The 18,654-nt window shown below is 41.1% G+C and overlaps 1 protein-coding gene across 3 annotated transcripts in view; it reads right to left on the bottom strand.

Moving 5' to 3' along the window:
• L3MBTL2 (L3MBTL histone methyl-lysine binding protein 2) overlaps positions 1-18,654 on the bottom strand; it is a 38,508-nt gene that overhangs the window by 8,825 nt on the left and 11,029 nt on the right. For all 3 annotated transcript variants that reach the window (XM_042470189.1, XM_042470191.1, XM_042470192.1), the window contains 9 exons: positions 13,579-13,702; positions 11,653-11,732; positions 9,699-9,816; positions 6,733-6,867; positions 4,660-4,748; positions 2,059-2,290; positions 1,539-1,615; positions 695-799; positions 25-172 (listed from right to left, as the gene is read on the bottom strand). In XM_042470189.1, coding sequence (XP_042326123.1) covers positions 25-172; positions 695-799; positions 1,539-1,615; positions 2,059-2,290; positions 4,660-4,748; positions 6,733-6,867; positions 9,699-9,816; positions 11,653-11,732; positions 13,579-13,702 — 1,108 coding nt within the window. The remainder of the gene's footprint in view (positions 1-24; positions 173-694; positions 800-1,538; positions 1,616-2,058; positions 2,291-4,659; positions 4,749-6,732; positions 6,868-9,698; positions 9,817-11,652; positions 11,733-13,578; positions 13,703-18,654) is intronic.

Genomic DNA, 18,654 nt, shown 5'->3' with positions numbered 1-18,654 from the left:
GTTGCTTCCAGGCTCTGATCTCACCTTTTGGAGGGGTCAGCTCAATACTGTTCCTCTTGCAGAAACCAGCAGGGAAAATGGAATGCAAGGAAGCATGGTAGCAAAACCAATCTGAACCATCTTGTGAAGCTGTACCATCAATGCCAATCATGAGGTAGCCATCTAAAAGAATCTGAAAACAGGAGAAAAAGGAAAGGGAACTTACACTCAAGTCTTTAATCCTGAAGGCTTCTCAATCAATGTTATAGCCACAGTTCACCAAAGGGAGATAAACTCACGAAGCCTAAGCTTGACATAATTCCTTGCTACCCTCTCTATTCTTATGTCTTTGTCAAATATATTTTCTTGCTTTTCCTTTAGAAGAAAAAACAAGAATACTAGTGAATTCTAAACACATCAACACTATAAATATTACAAGATTCCCAAACTCTTTAACATGCACTCCTTTAAAAATAATAACATATTGAGACCCATAAAAGATTATACTGCTGGAATTTTGCATGTTTTTTAGAGAAGGAACTCCCAAATCTTAGTACTATGTCTGTACCTGAAAGGTCTGGTAAGGGCTCCTGTTATGTTTTTGTAACAGTTCATGCTATAAGTCCACAGTCTGCACCCCAAAGCCTCAGAAGGCAAATGATGCTAAGAGCTGTGCTTGGCTATAGCTCTTCTCTCTTTTCTCAGATCAACATACCTTATGAACAGTAGCCACACAGATGTTGCCCATATTCAAAGGGTCAATGGCTTCCAGTTTCATGCCCTCTTCAAACCAACTACCCTCTGGGTAGACAGCACGCACCTAGAACAGATTAGAGCGGAAAATATATATGTTGTTTTAAAAAGCTGTGAAAGTAGACTGCCAACTCTAACACCAGGGACTCAGGAGCTTTAAGTTCATATTGTTTTTCATCTAAGGCTTTGCTGGGTGGTCTTGACTGAGCTATAGTTTTTCCTTCATTAGCTACTGTATTGGATGTATAGTGATCTACATCACAGGACAGTTGCAAAAGCAAATAGGATACACATGGTAAAGGGCTTTTCTCCAGTATTTCTTCCCCACTAAAGTTGAAATATAAGGAAAATAGTTCTTACTAAACTTGCGTAGCAAGGAGATATCAACTGCCATTTAAATTTATAAGAACTAAGCAAACAACAAAAGCATTTTTTAAAACAAGCCTTTACTTTCTTTTCCCCCATTCCCACTTGCCATCAGCTCACCCAAGTGTTCCATCCTATCTCCAGTCCATCCATTATAAGGACAAAGCAAACAACAAAAGCATTTTTAAACCAATCCTTTACTTTCTTTCCCCCCATTTCCACTTGCCATCAGCTCACGCAGGTGTTCCATCCTATCTCTAATCCATCCATTATTCTTATCATGGACTCCATGGAAGATGCCAACTCAGTTCATACTGAGGGAGGAGGGAGTTTAACAAGCCCACAAAGTATCATCCTCGGAAGGGTGCAGACTTCCCCCCTCCAAGCAAAAACTGACCCAACATGGAAGTGATGGAAACAAGACCCTGATGCTTTCCTACCTTCTTAAAGAGATATGGGACGGCATCACAATAGATCTTCCGGAAAGTAGGATGGTTTGACATGTCACTGCACTTTTCTTCGAATAAAAACACATAAAAGGATGTCATCAGGGAAAAAAGATGAATGAAGCACACAGATTTTGTTAGCTACATGTTATTTTTGACAAGAAAAATTAAGCAATTTGAATTTTTAGCAATGCAACATCAGCCGGGTTCCTTATTTTGACTGCCAGCAAAGGGTGCACTAGATTTATATATTATTTAGATATGTATAGGTTTTTGGAATAGAATAATTACATTTACATTGAGAGCAGAAGAGTTGACTACGTACATGCAAAAAGCCTGTGTAACAGGGTGAACAAATTAGGTCCAGTATTAACATGCTCAGCTGGAAATCAAGGATAGTGAGCAGGAGCCATTAAAGATGTCTGTTATGTATGCATATATCTCTCATTCATAGGGTCTCCACAAGTTGAAATTTACTTGAAGGTAGCTAACAATGACCTACACAAATGCCCACCTGCTTTCTTTATGGAGTGGCCAACTCTTTTGGACCAGCCCACAGGGTGGATCAAGGGACTCCACATGTGGCACCAGAAATCATCATCGCTGTCCCCATCCTCATAAAGGAGTCTCAAACGGCCACCAATCACACTGTCCACTACAGCCACACGTGTTTGAGAAACAAGGGTCTTGTCCACTACTTCCATTCTCATGCCTTGGCGGAAAGGATACTTCATGTTCTCAGTCATCTAACCAAAGATGAAGAGAAACACCATTATATTCCCTGTTAGGCAAAGAGGTTCCCCTCAGTCATCCATTCGGCTTCCTGGTGAAGTAAAGGGCACCCCAAATGACCAAGGGAATAGAACAACTCCTTTAGAGGAGACACTGTGATGCTGGAAGCTTTTTAAACTTAGTGAAGAATTACACAAGTGTACAAAGTTTACACATGGTGTGTAGAAAGTGGGTAGGAACAAACGCTCATGATGCTAAAACTCACAGTCATCCACTAAAGCCGAACAGTGAACAATTCAGGACACATAAGCTGGAGGACCTCTTTTCACAATGCAGATTTAAGAACTGTGGCACTGCCTGCCACCCTCAACAGCCTTAAAAGGGCTCTTAGCTACTTCTTGTGGTAGACATGTACAGTTCGCCCTTCTCTTACGTGGGGGATCCGTTCCAGAGCCCCCCCACGTAAGAGAAAAAACATGGATGCTCATGCCCCATTCAAACAAATGGGGCTCGTGCCCGCAGCGGTGGCGCATGGGGCGTACGCCATGGGAGCGCGCCTCATTCATGCGAATGGGATGCGCTGCCCCCTTGCGCCCCGCACACTCCTGTGCAGCTTTGAGCATATGCTCAAAGCCGCGTATAACACAGGCGCACTGTATTTCCTCAGGTAGTCAAAGTATCTCTTTGATTGCCAGTTGTTAGAGAGCAAAAGCACACCAGAAGCATCTAGTTGGTTACTGTGTGACTGGTGTACAAGAATAGATACCCCAGGTCTGACTCTGTACATTTTGGTCTAATCCTGCAATACTTTGCTCTGATTCTGTAAGGCTCTTACTGTGTTATGGTTGATGTTATGATTTGAACTGGGTCTGGACCTGACCTGGACCTAATGTGGTATTCTTATAACTATACAATCCCTTTTCCTTTGGAACTTAAATGATCCAGTTAGAAGTTTACAACAACATTAGTTTTTCCCCCAGTAGCTCCTCAAATGAAGATGATATCCTACATCTTTGGCAAATGCATAAGCCAGTTTGATGCTATAGCTGCACACTATAATGTCCTGCTGCAGATCTCACTTCTGGTACCAACTTGCTAGGTGACCTTACATAAATCACTCTTTTTTTATCTTCAATCTAGAATATGAGGTCAAGGCTGACCAACTTTGAAAGCTTACTTTAGGGACTGCCGAGCTAATATACAAGAAATACTTTAAAGCATTTTTTAAAACTATAGGGAAAATATTAAGAAATATTATGAAACAAGAAAGTTTCAGCCCAATCACCCTATCTGTGCTTATTCAAAAATCAGGCTTTACAGACTGCAGTGGGGCTTCTCTTTGTGGGTGTTTCAATTGGTACGTTAACCACAACAACAAATATAAACAATTAATTAAGTATAGAGGCATTCTGTGCCTGAGCATTTGTGAAGAAAAAGAAAAGAAAAAAGAATCTTGTTTCGTAATTCAGTTGCTAACCCATATTTCTGCAGTGGGACTTATTTTAAAGCAAATTTGCAGCTTTTGATAATATTGTCAGGGCCCTGCAGGCTTTAGAGCTTCTACAAAGAGAAAGTCTTCTTGACACTCACTGCCTAATCTCCCTTCTCTAAGCCTCAAAGGAAGAGAACGTTAGGGGGAAGAATAGCATAATGAAGCAGACTCCTGATCACCCCCATCCTTGTAGCCACTAATCAATCTCTCACAGTGGACAACCAGCAGACACAGATCAACATTTCCAGAAATTCAAAATAGGCAGAGCCAGTTAGTGCATATTTAACTCAGAAGCTGGCAAAACCTGCAAAAGCTCTTTCTTATATCCGCCATCTCACAAGTGAGAGGCACAGATTATGAACAGAAATCCCTTCTGGCCAAGATTTTTTCCTAAAGCATGCCACCAGGGGGAGCTTCTTTTTCTCTCTCCTCTCAAGTAGAAACTACAGCAGGTCTTAGATACTGTATTGTACTTCCAAACTAAAATGCTTGAGACAAGCCTGTGAAGACAATGAATTAAAACAGCTGGGCTTAAGTTATTCTTTACTAAAATCCTTTGGACATTCAGTTTCAACATCTAGATGAAACTTTACACCATTCTATGTTTATTTCCAAATGCCTTGAACGCCATACTACAGTATGTTACATATGCAACATACCCAAATCCAAAGGTTTAGCATACCCAAGGGGCCTTTCTTCCATCACCATGTTAGCTATAACTCTGCTCCCACCACAATTTCTAGGCAGAAATGAGGTCTGGCAACGTATCTTCAGAAGCATGGGCAAATAAATATTCTGCCCTCTGTGTAAAGAAAGAGCCTGCGAGCCTTTAGGGCTGAAGGGTGGGGTATAAATCTGTAAATAAATAAATCAGAAAGGTTTCTTCCTCACCTTTATATGGAAGTCCACTGGGAGGGTTCTGGATCCCACAAGCTTTTTCATGAGGTACTCCTTCCAGTTTATGTACTTGGAATGGATCGCTGCCCAGAAAAGTGTAAAACAGCCAGTATAGTGAATCTTTTATACTTATAGGAGTACACAAAATTACACAAAGCCACTTCCACAATTTTCTGGGTAAACCTAAAAGCTTTCTGTATGTTCAAGCTCCGCTCACTCAGATGCCTCATCTGCATGCTCTGTACCTTCAAAAACATCACAAAGTCCTTGAACAGAAGATCCAGCATCATCTAAATCCCGACTAGAGTGTGGGAATATTAATTAATTAGACAACAATTCCTGGAATTTCCCAGACAGTATAGTCATGCTGGATACAGAATTCTGTGTTGTAGCCCCATAAAAAACTGTTCCAAGCTCTGACTGCAACACACTGCTGCCTTGAACAAGCACGCAAGAGTTTCCAATCGTGGTTTAACTCTGGATTTTGAATGGGTGATGACAGTGTGTCAACTTATCAGTTTTTATGTTCTGCATTTTAGGCTGTCAAATGCTGCAAACGGCAACAGCTCATGTACGGTAAGCTGTGTGTTGTTCTGTATAATTTGTTTTTATTCTGCTAGCTAAGGTGAAGGGCCATACGCAGCACTGAATTCTGCCTCAACTCCTGGATATTCTGCTTAGTAGCTTCCTAGTTTCTGAGGTTTGATACTGGGTTGGGCAAATGTGGCTCTCTAAATGCTGTTGGATTCCAAGCGCAATCAGTCCTAGCCAGTGTAGCTAATGGTGAGGAATGTTGGGAGCTGAAGTCTAACAACATTTGGACGGACACCCTTTGGCCACCATTTTACACAAAGGGAGAAGTCAGTTCATGGTAAGAAAGAATGAATATGAGCATTCTAGGTAAACAAACAAGTTGCCCAAGAGAGTAATAGTTACCAAGTAATTGTGAATGTTAAAATTTTTGCATTTTATTTCTGTCTGATCTCGCTTTTCCTAATCCCACTTCCAACAGAACAAATACTGACATTCTGGTGATACTCAAAGGGGTAGTTGTATTAGTTTGTGTTGCATTAAAATGAAGATGTATAGCACCTTAGAATCACAGATTTATCAAAGCATCAGTTTTCATGGACTACAATTCATCAAATAAATAAGACAATAATATTCAGGGTGTGCGTGTATGTGCATATGTACACACACATACACACACACATTGTGCTTCAGATGAATTTATTATAACTCATGGTTAATTAAATTTGTTAACCATAAGATGCCACATGTTTTGTTGACATTCCGGATAACATTTCATGCCTCTGGTGAAGTGGTCTATAGGTCACAAAAGTTCATGTTATAATAAAGTGGTTAATAATTAAGTTGCCACAGGACCAGTTTTGTAGAAGACTGACATGGCTACCCCTATAGAAATCATATAACAGATCACTCTTTTACCTACGTAAATTCTCTTTGTGGCTTTCAGGGAGAAGAGCATAGTTTCAGGAGTACTATCAAAGCAGAAATCAGGTAATTAAAGTAATTACCTGGCTTCAGAGAAATCATCAACAGGTAGTATTTGCTAAAGACATGAATTCAAGTGAGGAGTTGAATTCTGCAATGTGCTGGATCAAGACAATTTGAATCTTCAACCATCAACCACGCACAGTGATAACCATTTCTTCTTTCTCCTCTAAGAACCCAATCCCTTGAGTAAATACTGTAACATCACCTTATCAACTCTCAGATTTGAAAGCATACATGCAAATTAAGTACATTTTGCTAATGTTTCCATCTTGCCTAATTTATTACAGACTGCAGAATTAAGGATTTAATACTCACTGGATCCCATACATATAATCTGATTTGACTAGGTAAAAGCTGATGCCATTGTGAATTAAACAAAGCCCCATACTTAGGTGAGACCTAAGCTTGGAAATGATTAATTACAAGCACTTCAGCTTCCAGAATCCCTTGGCTAGCATAACCACTGGTCATGCTGCCTAGGGGGATTCTGGAAATTTTAGCCTAGAAAAGTCACTTTTTCCAGCTTTGGATGATATTGAAGATACTTACTTTGTGGGGGAACCAAGATTTTACTGTTAATGGCACACCAGCCAATAGGATGCACATCCACAGTGCCCAGGTTGACCCAGAAGTCATGGCTGGAGTCATTCTCAAATCCTTCATAACGTAGTAGTGCCTTGTATCCTACCATGATTGGGAAAAGCAGAGCATCAAGTCTTGAACACCATACTTTTCCCCCCAATTATAACAATTCTTTCTGCAGAAAAACTTCTCTGTCTCAGAAACGTTAATTTTTTCAGAGTACATCTACAAGAATCCTGCAGCCAGCATAGATTATGTAGCTGTAGACTCAAGAGAATCATTATTAAGATATCATGTTATGTTTCCAAATGGCAAAGTTAATGTAGGAAGTTGTAGTTCAGAAAAGCAACTTTCTTAATCTACCTCCTAACACACATCTTCTACCTCTAGTTTTAGAAAACTGTTCTACAGCCTACTGTGTGCCCTACAGTTTAATATGGTTTAATAACAGCCCTCCTGAATCATATGGCTGGAACACAGCATAGCATGGTAATTAATCTCCCCATGGCTATTCCATCCATGTTATAGATGCATGCATACTCCATCTGTGTTATAGCTTCTCTATTACGTGCCTTTCTCCACCATGATTATCAGGCTCACCAAGTATGCCCTCCTAACAGGCATACTTGTTCAGGAGCTCTGCGTGTACAAGACCCAGGTGCTTCAACTTAGAACAGGCATGGAAATATTTGGACTTCAACTTCCAGAATTTCCCAAGCAGTATGGCCAATGGCAAGGGACTATGGGAGTTGGAATGCAAATATCAGTAGGAAAAAAGCTTGTTCATCTCTGAATTGGGGGATCTCAAGGCACACAATCTAATGAGCAACTCTCCCATCCTCAAGAGCCTTGCAATTTCTTACATGGTGTGAAGAATGTAAATGTCATATCATATCTACAGATAGTGCTAGGGTGGAGTCAGTGGTTATGATGTACACTGGCACCAATGAAACAGGGAAAAGCAATTGTAAGGTCCTAAAAGCTAAATAGGTTTAAATACCAAGACCACTAAGACAGCTTTCTCTGAAACACTGAGATGTTACATAGGAAGTGCCAGCTACATGGGCAAAGATGAGGACCCTCAACATGAAGATGAGATTGTGATGCATGGAGGAGGTTTCTAAATTTGTTTCAATGAGGAACATTTAGGAAAAGCTTGGTCTGACCAAACGGATGGGCTCCATTTGAACCAGAAAGAAGACATTCTACTGGCAATTGTATGAAAATAGTAAAAGTGGGAGAGTAAGTGGGAGAAAACCAACAGGAGCTGATTTTGATCACTCAATTGGAGGATTAGGTAGAAACAGGTCACATGTATACAGGTATTGTATACTATACCAGTACATGCTATAGTTTTCACTTTGGGTGCAAACGCCTCATTCTGCTTTGTTGTGATATTGGGGTATGGTGTGGATGTAGTTTCATTTTCCTCCCTTAAGGATTCCCTGGAATCTCCAGCAAGGAAAACTCAGACTACCTCCAGTGGTTGGGCTCGGAGGACACTAGGATTCCCAAGAGAGCCACTGTACATCTGTTCTCCATTGTCTGGTATATTTTTGTACATTATTTTATTTTTTTTAATACAAGGAGTAATGCAATAACACAATTCTGGTGTAATCCTATTAAGAATTAATGTCCAGGGAAAACACAGGGTTCAGAAAAAGTTTAAAGACTAAATGAAGAGTAAATATACAAAAGTTTAAAGAACAATATACAAAAGCAGAACTGGGCAAGTGTTGGTTCTTTGGGGGGAATGACATGGAAAAAATGGTGGAAGTGGAATCTACACAATCTAGATGGGTCGTGATTCCATAATAGCATCACTATGTAACTGAGCAATTCTATAATTGTGTGATTACAGCCATTTTAAAAAATCATGGAATAGGAGGTGAAGCAAACAGGGCGGTATACCTGATACTGTCATATTTCAAGGGCAAGAAAGTAAACTATTGCTTTGGCACTGAAGTACAAATGCAGTGATGGTGCCAAACAGTATGTTGCCATTCTGCTACCTTTTCAAGTGTAGAAATGGCTTTCAAACAGAACCACTATAAATAACTGAGTAGTGTAATAACAGACTCCCTAGCGTAGGGGTTTTTATACCATGGCTAAAAGTTTCTGAGTAAAGTCAGGGGAAACCAAAAGATATGTTTTTTCACAGTTAGTGGCCGTAACAGAAACATGCTGCAATCAATACAGTAATCTAGGAATAAAAATGTTATAGGAAGACAGACAAGGACTGCTGAAGGCAGCCAGTGTCACTTGATACATACTGAGTTAACAAAATAAATATCTTTAAAAGGGGCAACTTCTTCACAGAATCACTATGAGTGGCACTATCAGCCCCCTCGCCCAGTTAGTTTAATACTGGAGCTATGCAATTGCAATTCACAGGGTAAAGAAAAATGTCCTGGGTGTTCTTGATGTCATGGAGGTATCTAAAGGAGAAAGTAACAGGCAACTTCAATTATCTATACACAGACTGGATATAGTACATGCATGTTCCACTCACAATAAATAAGAACAATTATTTACGTATACTAAACCACTCTCCCTTAGAATAAATGGTCATGGAACCAACCATGAAGACAGGAACAATAGAGTTCTTCCTAAGTGATGTTAAGGATCCATAATGCAAGAGGCAATGGTGCCTAGTATATAAATTGATGAGGATGATGAGGATGAACATCAAAAAATTACAGCCCAAACTTTCTGGAAGGAAACTGCCCTTCTTGCCTAATACAGAGGGGTGGCAAAAAGTGAATTGAAAGGGAAAAATTAAGAGTCCAATCTATTCAGAACACTTGGGTGTTAACTCTTGTTTTCTTGAAAATCTACTATCAAGGCATAAGTTAAAGGCAGATTGCATATTAAAATAAAAAATCAATAAATAAAACTGGAGTCTTTTCTGCTATCTCTATCAAGAGACCCACCTGCAACCCTAATCACAGAGGCAATCCAATACACACGACTGGGAAGGACAGCATCAGTATTCAACACTTCTACCTTCATCCCTTTTATTACATCCTCCCACTGGTCATAAAGAGGCACCTGCAAGATGGAAGGTTTGGTGAAGAACAGGGTGCATTGTGGGGAAAAAACAGGAAAAGAAAAGTCACAGAAAGAGCAGCAAATCATTAGCATTATTTATATTTACATGTTTATACAGTCAAAGTAGTGAGGGAAGTGTATATTAGAAATGGCACTATAGATAGTTTTTTGTGGATTTTTCAGACTATGTGGCCATGTTCCAGAAAAGTTTCTTCCTGACGTTTCGCCAGCATCTGAGCCTGGCATAGATGCCAGCCACAGATGCTGGCGAAACGTCAGGAAGAAACTTTTCTGGAACATGGGCACATAGCCCAAAAAACCCACAAAAAACTGGATGCCGGCCATGAAAGCCTTCGGCTTTGCACTATAGATAGTTGATAGATATCTATAGCTGTGAAATAGGTATAGCTTACTGTCTTACATTTCTAGTCCTCATGACTGAAACAAAAAAATCAGAGATGAGAAAGGGGGCATTTTTTGCTAATAAAATAGAGGGAAAATATTTCATTAAGACAGTGAAATTGTTTTGGTTTTTGTTGTCTGAAGACAGACTTTGATATAACAAGTAACAAAATACTTTTTGGGGTTCTTAAGGAAAATGTTCTATAACAATCTTGGTTGTTGTTGTGTGGCTTCAAGTCATTTCCAACTTATGGAAACCCTGAGCCTACCCTCTCGTGGGGTTTTCTTGGCAAGTGCCTTCAGGGGGGTTGCCATTGTCATCCTCTGAGGCTGAGGGTATATGACTTGCCCAAGGTCACCCAGTGGATTTCCCATGGCTGAGCTGGAATTTGAACCCTGATCTCCAGAGTCATAGTCCAACACTCCAAACACAACATCATGCTGGCTCTCAACAACATATTAAGAGCTTTCTATGAAACCATCACTTTTTCATTGTTACTGGCAAAACCCCAATGTCTTATGTTTTTAATTTATTCTTCAAATTTTAAGATCTTTGCAGAGCCTAGCTGTAACTTATTTACAACAGGGTGGGAACCCATAATACTCCAGACCATGCTGACATTAAATGACACACACATTTTAAGAGGCCAGAAGCTGCACCAAACCTGCGCTCCAGTCCTTAGGACTGTAGTGTGGCTTTGGCGTGGCTTCCAGACTCTTAGGACACATGCATAATTTAAACAGCATACCTCCAAAGTATTTATTTTGGCCTGTCTGTATGGGGCCATTCTTTACTTTTTATCGACACAGTATGCAGTTTGCGATGTAGCTATTTAAAGTCATATTTATTCTATTTATTCTGTTATTATCCTCAAGATTGCCTTACATGGCAGTTCCTACTTTTTCCTGGTTAGGCAGTCTGTAATGGTATTCTGCAGAGTGGGAATCTTTTCTGTTCATCATGGTTTTCAAAATCATCCTGGAAAAGCATAACCAAGCATCCTCAGAAGACAAAACAGAAGCTGCTCAGGTTCCTCCTCAGTCTCTCATAGCTAGAGTGGGGTGGATTAACCACACAGGCTGCAGCATTTTCTCTGTCACAATTTCTAGTGGTACAACATCACTATCAATTTTGATTTGGGGCAGAAAACCTGACATGTTCCTTAATTTTTCTGCAATTTGGGAGAAGGAAATCAAATCACCATATTTTTGTGGCTGTGTTTTTAAGACAAATTTTAAGGCAGGGAAATTTTAAGGCAGAAAAATAAAATAAAATGAGGGGAGCTTTTTTGGGGAAGGGGTCTCTAAGGGTGGGCTTTATGAACTGCAGAATGGGAGCCAGGACCCACAGACAAAGTACACTTTCTTCACTTCTGATGTAGAGGAATACAGTACAGCACATTTAGGCATGATGAAAATCAAGAGAATGCTCACATGTTTGAAACTGCTAACAGGTGCAGCCTTGCATTCATGGTCCTGCAGGTATGTTCCCCAGTCAAATCCTGCAACAACAGCTACAAGAGGATACAAGAGAGCATGAGGACCATCTCAGTATAGAAGGCTCAAAGTTGGGAAACAAGTGCAATGAAACGGGTATAACAATAGGCATGAACATGTCTTTCATTGAAACAGCATCCTGTTCTCAAAACAGGATGTATGTTTTCAAAATGCAGAGAAACCTTCATTCATCATAAATGAGAACAGTAGCTACATCTCAGGTAGACAGAGAACAAAATAAGCAAGCTGTTATTTCTAAATCACTTCCCAAAAACCAGTGCAGACTGTACAGGGAATATCACAGAGGTCAGGAGCAAAATTCCCTCTCTGCTTCCTGACCATCTTACTGTGATTAAGAATTACATAGGTGCCTATACCAAAGGCAATGGATAGGTCTCCAAATTCATGACAGTCCTAAAAACATTCATGTGACGTTTCTTGAAGTGAAACCAAGTACCATCACACTTTAAACTCATTCTTTAAGACTGCAGTCTTCATCTTGAGATGCTGCACTAGCTATAGATAATGTGGCTTTTAACATGTGGTCAGCATGGTTTTCAAACTTTTCTGTTTCTCCCACCCCACTCTGCAGTGCTGGGGATGCTGATTATGGCTTCTGAAGTATTCAAAAGTTCACTTTTTCCAATTATATTTTAGTGATCAAATAAAGGTATTATTCAATCCCAATTTTTGATAGATAACAATTTTAGCCATGGATAAGGATAAGTAGTTCCCTTTTTCACTAAGTCGGCTAATCATATTCAGTCCTTAGTTCAATTCTGAGCACTAGTGCCTATTTAATATATTTAAGAATGAGATCCCCATGAATTTTGTGTCAGCCCGAGGTACTGAGAGATAAAACATACTGATGAACAAAGTGTTAAAGGCAGCTACGATGCCCTAGTTTTTGCAAAAAAATTATAAAGAATCACCTGAACCTGCCCTGCATACTCTTATGTCTAACAGAAGATGGCCCAAGTAAAAATATTACCTTAGTTACTGGGCGTCTGAACCAGGAAAAGATGCAGAAAGAGAAGCAGAGCTTACAATAAACTAGGGCAGAAATTATTAGGAAAGAAATCTGAATTCTTGTTATAAGGGACGAATAACCAGACCTTCAAAATGTTATTTTTTTGGACTATAGCTCTTAGAATTTCACAGTCATTTTGGCCAGTGGTTAATTATATCAATGCAGTTGGCCCTCTAGCCACAGGTTCTGCATCCATGGATTCAATCATCCATGTATACACATATTCTGCATCCATAGATTCAACCATCATCCATGGCTTGAAAATATGCCCTCCCTGCCAAAATAAAATAAAATAAAATAAAAATCCAAAGAGCAGAGCTTGATTTCGCTATTTTATATAAGGGACACCATTTTGCTATATTACTGTATATAATGGGAATTAAGCATCCACAGATGTTGATATCCACAGGGGACCCTGGAACCAAACCCCAGCAGATGCCAAGGGCCCACTGTATAATGTATAATCAATATAATGTATCATTTGCACATTAATACTTTTCTCTCAGTTCTTCTTGTTGTGTGCCCTCAAGTCATTTCTGATTTAGGGAGACCCTAAGGCAAAAATACCAAGGGGTTTTCTTGGCACAATTTGTTCAGAAGGGGGTTGCCCTTGCCTTCCTCTGAGGCTGAGAGAGTGTGACTTGCCCAGTGGGTTTTCATGGCTAAGTGGGGATTCAAACCCTAGTCTCCCAGTCCAACACTCAAACCATTACACCACACTGGCTCTTTTACCTCAGTGGGTATTTTCATTTAAAAAGAAATGCTTTTTCATATGCACAGTTCTGAAGAACTTCCTATTTACTCCACAGTTTGAAATAGGTGACAGCACTTACCATCCTGGCCAGTGAGTGTTCCATCTGCCAACTGCCCAGTTCCCTGTGTATGGAGAAAAGCCCCAATTTTAGCAGACCAAGCTGCCTTGTGCAAGACTTTGGCTTTTTTTGTAGGTGGTTTACCCTGTGAAAGTGTAACAAAACAATACACAACAAAAAGAAGACATAGATGGGTCAGATCGAGCAAAACAGACAAATCTTGCTGCTTCCTTTGACATGATCTAATAAATAATAATAATTTTTATTTATATATATCACGTCTCTCCCTGCGGATCGAGGCAGGAGTACAGCACAATTTTAAAATTACAGTTAGTTAAAATACATTCTCATGATATAAAATCTTAAAAACACATCAAAAAACCTAAACAGATACAATATCAGCAACTAATTTCCCATACACACTCTGAATGAAGTGTCATCTTAAAGCTGTTATAGCAGATCTGGGGGATAGGTTCGCCGGAAGAGATCTTGAGTGCCTTCTTGAAGGAATCTAAAGTGGTAATAAGACGGATCTCCTCCGGCAAGCCATTCCACAATTTGGGAGCCATAGCAGTAAATGCCCTGTGGGAAGTAGATCTTAGTCTGGTCTTTGGATAATCCAATAGATTCTTCCCAGTTGTTCTGAGAGTGTGGGGCAGATTGTGTAGGGAGAGGCGTTCCTTCAAGTAACTCGGGCCCAAGCCATGTAGGGCTTTAAAGGTAATAACCAACACTTTGTATTGCGCCCAGAAACTAATCGGCAGCCAGTGAAGATATTTTAGAACTGGTGTTATGTGGTCTGACCTGGCTGCTGCATTTTGCACCAATTGAAGTTTCCGAACTTGATACAAAGGTAGCCCCATGTAGAGCGCGTTAACAGAAATCAAGGCAAGAGATTACTAGTGTAAGTACCACTACTTCAAGGTCCTTTCGGTCCAGGTAGGGACACAGTTGGCGTATCAACCGAAGATGGTACCAGGCGCTTCTGCTTTTGGCCATCGCATCTACTTGAGAAGATAACTGTAGAGATGGATCCAGAAGAACCCCCAAACTGTAAACTTCATCCTTTAGGGGAAGTGTGATCCCGTCCATGACTGGTTGACAAATCTCCATCCCTGGACTTAGGGAACCTATCGCGAGTACCTTCGTTTTCTCTGGATTCAGCTTGATTGTTTTCCCTTATCCAGCCCATTACTGACTCAAGACAGGCATCCAGAGAAGAGATGCCATCCTTAATCACTGCAGCAGTTGGAGACATAGAGAAATAGATTTGGGTGTCATCAGCGTACTGATAACACTGCGCCCCATGTCTCCAGATGATCTCTCCCAGCGGTTTCATGTAAATGTTAAACAGCATGGGGGACAGAATGGCACCCTCAGGGATGCCAGATGTCAGCTCTCTCTTAGGAGAGCATGAGTCCCCCAGCTTCACCATCTGGAATCTGCCTGAGAGGTAGGACTGGAACCACTGGAGCGCAGTGCCCTCGATACCTAACTCCCTCAGGCATTCCAGAAGGATACCATGGTCGATGGTATCGAAAGCCGCTGAAATGTCCAAGAGCACCAACAAGGTCATACTTCCCTCGTCGATGCCCAGACGGAGGTCATTGACTAAGGCGACCATGGCTGGCTCAACACTGTATCCTGTCCTAAAGCCGGTTTGAAATGGGTCCAGATAATCAGTTTCATCCAAAACAGCTTGGAGTTGGAGGGCGACTGCCCTCTCGATCACTTTGCCCAAGAATGGTATCAGGGAGACCAGTCTGTAGTTATTTCTTATCAGGGGATCTAAAGAGGGTTTTTTAAATAGCGGTTTAACTATCGCTTGTTTCAGTTCTGATGGAAATGTTCCCTCTTTAAGGAATGTGTTAATTATGAGGTGTAACAAAGTTTTCATCACATTCCCCCCCCCCAGACAGTCAACCACGATGGGCAAGGATCAAGAGAGCATGTCGTCCTCTTTACACTTTCAAGAAGTTTGTCCACTTCATCGGTATTTACAAACTCAAAATGATCCAGTATCACTGAGTCTGCGGAGTCACTGGACACCTCTCTTACTGATTCTGTTACAATGTCCATGTCCAGATCAGCCTTTATCTGAGAGATTTTATCTGCAAAGAAGTCATTAAAAGCATCATAGCAGGCTTTAGATGGTTCTAGTAATGGGTTCAGGGTGGAAGGCGGTTGGGTTAGCTCTTTAACCACCCTGAACAGCTCTGCCGGACAAGACTCTGAGGATGCAATTCGTGCAGAATAGAAAGAATTCTTTGCTGCATCAATTGCTTCTCCATATGACTTCAATAAGTTCTCATGGAGTGCCTTGTCAGTTAAAGGCTGATGTTTCCGCCAGCAGCGGCCTAGTCGTTGTGTGGCCCGCTTCATCTGTTGAAGATCTTCCATATACCAAGGTTTTTTATTTGAAGCAGGCCAGAAAGGACGCTCGTGAGCGATATTGTCTATAGCTCTGGTGAGGTCGTTGTTCCAGGTATCAGACAGGGCATCAACAGAATCGTCGCCATTCCCAACCATAAAACCCTCTAAGGCTTCTTGGAACCTTTTGGGTTCCATCAGCCTTCGAGAGCGGACCATTCTAATAGGTCCTCCACCCCCGAGAGGGATATGGGTGGTAGCCTTCAGTCCACTTTGACCAGGAAATGGTCTGTCCGTAACAGAGCAGAGGTCTGAATTACCTCTGCCCACGGCTGTTCCTGATCCGTACTAAAGACCACATTGAGTGTATTACCTACACAATGTGTTGGACTCGAGACTAATTGAGACAGGCTCATGGCTGTGATGGAAGCCATGAACTCCTGAACCGCACCTGTAATATCTGATAAACCGGCCTCGAAGGGGATGTTGAGGTCCCCCAGGACAAGAAACCTAGGGGACTCCAGCACCAGCTCCAAGACCAGTTGTGTCAGCTCGGCCAGGGAGTCTGTTAGGTTACGGGGTGGACGGTAAACCAACAGAATCCGCAGACTGTCCCTAGCCTTCAGGGTCAGGTAAATGCACTCGATGTAATTTGTTTTCCGGATACGTTTCCTGGCCAAGGTGATGGTACATTTATGGACTAAGGCAATTCCTCCCCCTCGTCCACTTTCTCTAACCAGCTCCTAATAAACAAGAACTATTAAACTAGAAGAGTTGCCTTGTTAACCTATTTAAAGGCATCTACAGGGAAGCCTTTCAGTACCATAAACACTTGCAAATGTATTGTTATTTCTGCAGCTTTCCAAAGCTAAAAGTGACTTTGTCAGATTTATGTAATGAGATGTGGCATGGGTTTTACTGGCTACAACCTCTCTCATTACATGTGTCTGACAAAGTAACTTCTAAACTAGAGAGGCCCATGCCGTAATACCTTAGCTGGTCTTTAACATTCCCAGGGAACTGTTTTTAGCATTTAAATTAAAAAAAAAGTTACACAATTTCTTTGCCTTATGGATTCTGACTGGATGGCATGATTTTAGTTGGTTAGAGTGGAAGAAAATAGAACTCTGTACCTGAAAGTTTCAGTAATCATTTATACAGGAAATTCATATAAAGAATGTGTGTGTGTGTGTGTGTGTCACAATTATATATAAACTCCTTACTGAGTAAAATCATCTCCTCTCCAAACTGCTTTTATATGCTGAGATTATGGAGTACTATTAATTATCACTCTTTTCTTCAGCTAGTAGTCCTGTTTTTTTCTTTCCCTCAAAAGCCTCTTCTCATATAGGAATCTTAATCTGAAATAAACCACCTCTGGTTGAGCAATCCTAACACACAGAGAAATCATTATTTCTACCAAGGGTTGTTTATAAAAACATCTCCTTTTCTGTGTGTAATTAGGCAAGCTAGGATAAGCACTGTTCCCAAATTCTCGTATTAGAATTATGCAAGAAAGATTTTAAAAGTCCCCACTCCACAAAAGCATGGACTGAAAAGATTAGGAAAGGGATGAGGTGCTTGTGATCTTCCATACATTGTGGAAACATAATAGTGTTTCCTACAACCAGCACAGCTATACCTTTGGGAAATGATTGGTGTTAATATTAATACCTTTAAGTATGTTGATACATTAACGTTCAGGAGAATTCAAGGTTTTCTAATCCCTGAGAAAAACTGTTACCAAACATTTCCAAATCTGTTCACTGTTACCTAGTGCAGCCTCTTAGCACAGGCCTAGTGACACCTGAGGTCCTTATTCCGTAGAATTGCTTTTAAGAATACAAGAAGGGCTACTGCTGGTGGGATCACTGGGGAGTGACACATGGGCAAGGGCCTGTCTCCCTGCAGCCTCTTTGATAAACAGGGTAACCAACTGACTAGTCCTGTGTAGAGGACAGATGTACAACCAGCAAAAGGAGGGAGGTAATGCTACTCAAAGAGCAGCCATTTAAGTTATACAGGGGACTGGGAGATATGGAAATGGGAGACAGTTGTACCATCATAGGATAGAATGAATGATAGGGTGTTAGTCACCCCTAAACTGTCTCCCATCCCAAATAATCTGGACAGCCATGGAAGCAATCCCCCCAAGTTGAAAATGCTGCTGCTGAATGCCAGGTCACTGAATGGTAAAACAGCTGCCATTCAGGACTTGATCCTGGACGAACAAGCTGATCTGACCTGTATTACAGAAACCTGGCTGGATGAGGCTGGAGGGGTTAATCTAGCTCAGTTTTGGCCACCAGGATTCTCTGTGCAGCAGCAGGCAAGACGTGGTGGGCGAGGAAGCGGAGTTGCAGTGGTGAGGGCAGGGAACCGTCTATTATCCCCTGTTGTAAGCCGCCCGGATTCCCAGTGATTGGGCAGCATGTAAATAAATCCTATTATTATTATTATTATTATTATTAATATCCCCCTGACCAGGCATCCTATCCTTCAGTTTACATGGTCTGAGTGTGTTTATTTAAAGATGGGCAGCCAGGATAACTTAGAGATTCTGTTGGTGTATCGCCCACCCTGCTGCACAAGTCTCCCTGCCTGAGCTAGCCAGGGTGGTCTTGGGGATGGTGTTGGAGTCCCCACAGCTTATATTGCTGGGAGACTTCAACATCCATGCCAAGGCGTCAGGAGTGGCTCGGGACTTCATGAATGCCATGACAACCA

Source organism: Sceloporus undulatus, chromosome 5, assembly GCF_019175285.1.
Source record: "Sceloporus undulatus isolate JIND9_A2432 ecotype Alabama chromosome 5, SceUnd_v1.1, whole genome shotgun sequence".
NCBI classification, from domain to species: domain Eukaryota; kingdom Metazoa; phylum Chordata; class Lepidosauria; order Squamata; family Phrynosomatidae; genus Sceloporus; species Sceloporus undulatus.
The sequence above is the reverse complement of the archived record's forward strand: the minus strand, read 5'-3'. Positions and strand labels throughout refer to the sequence as shown.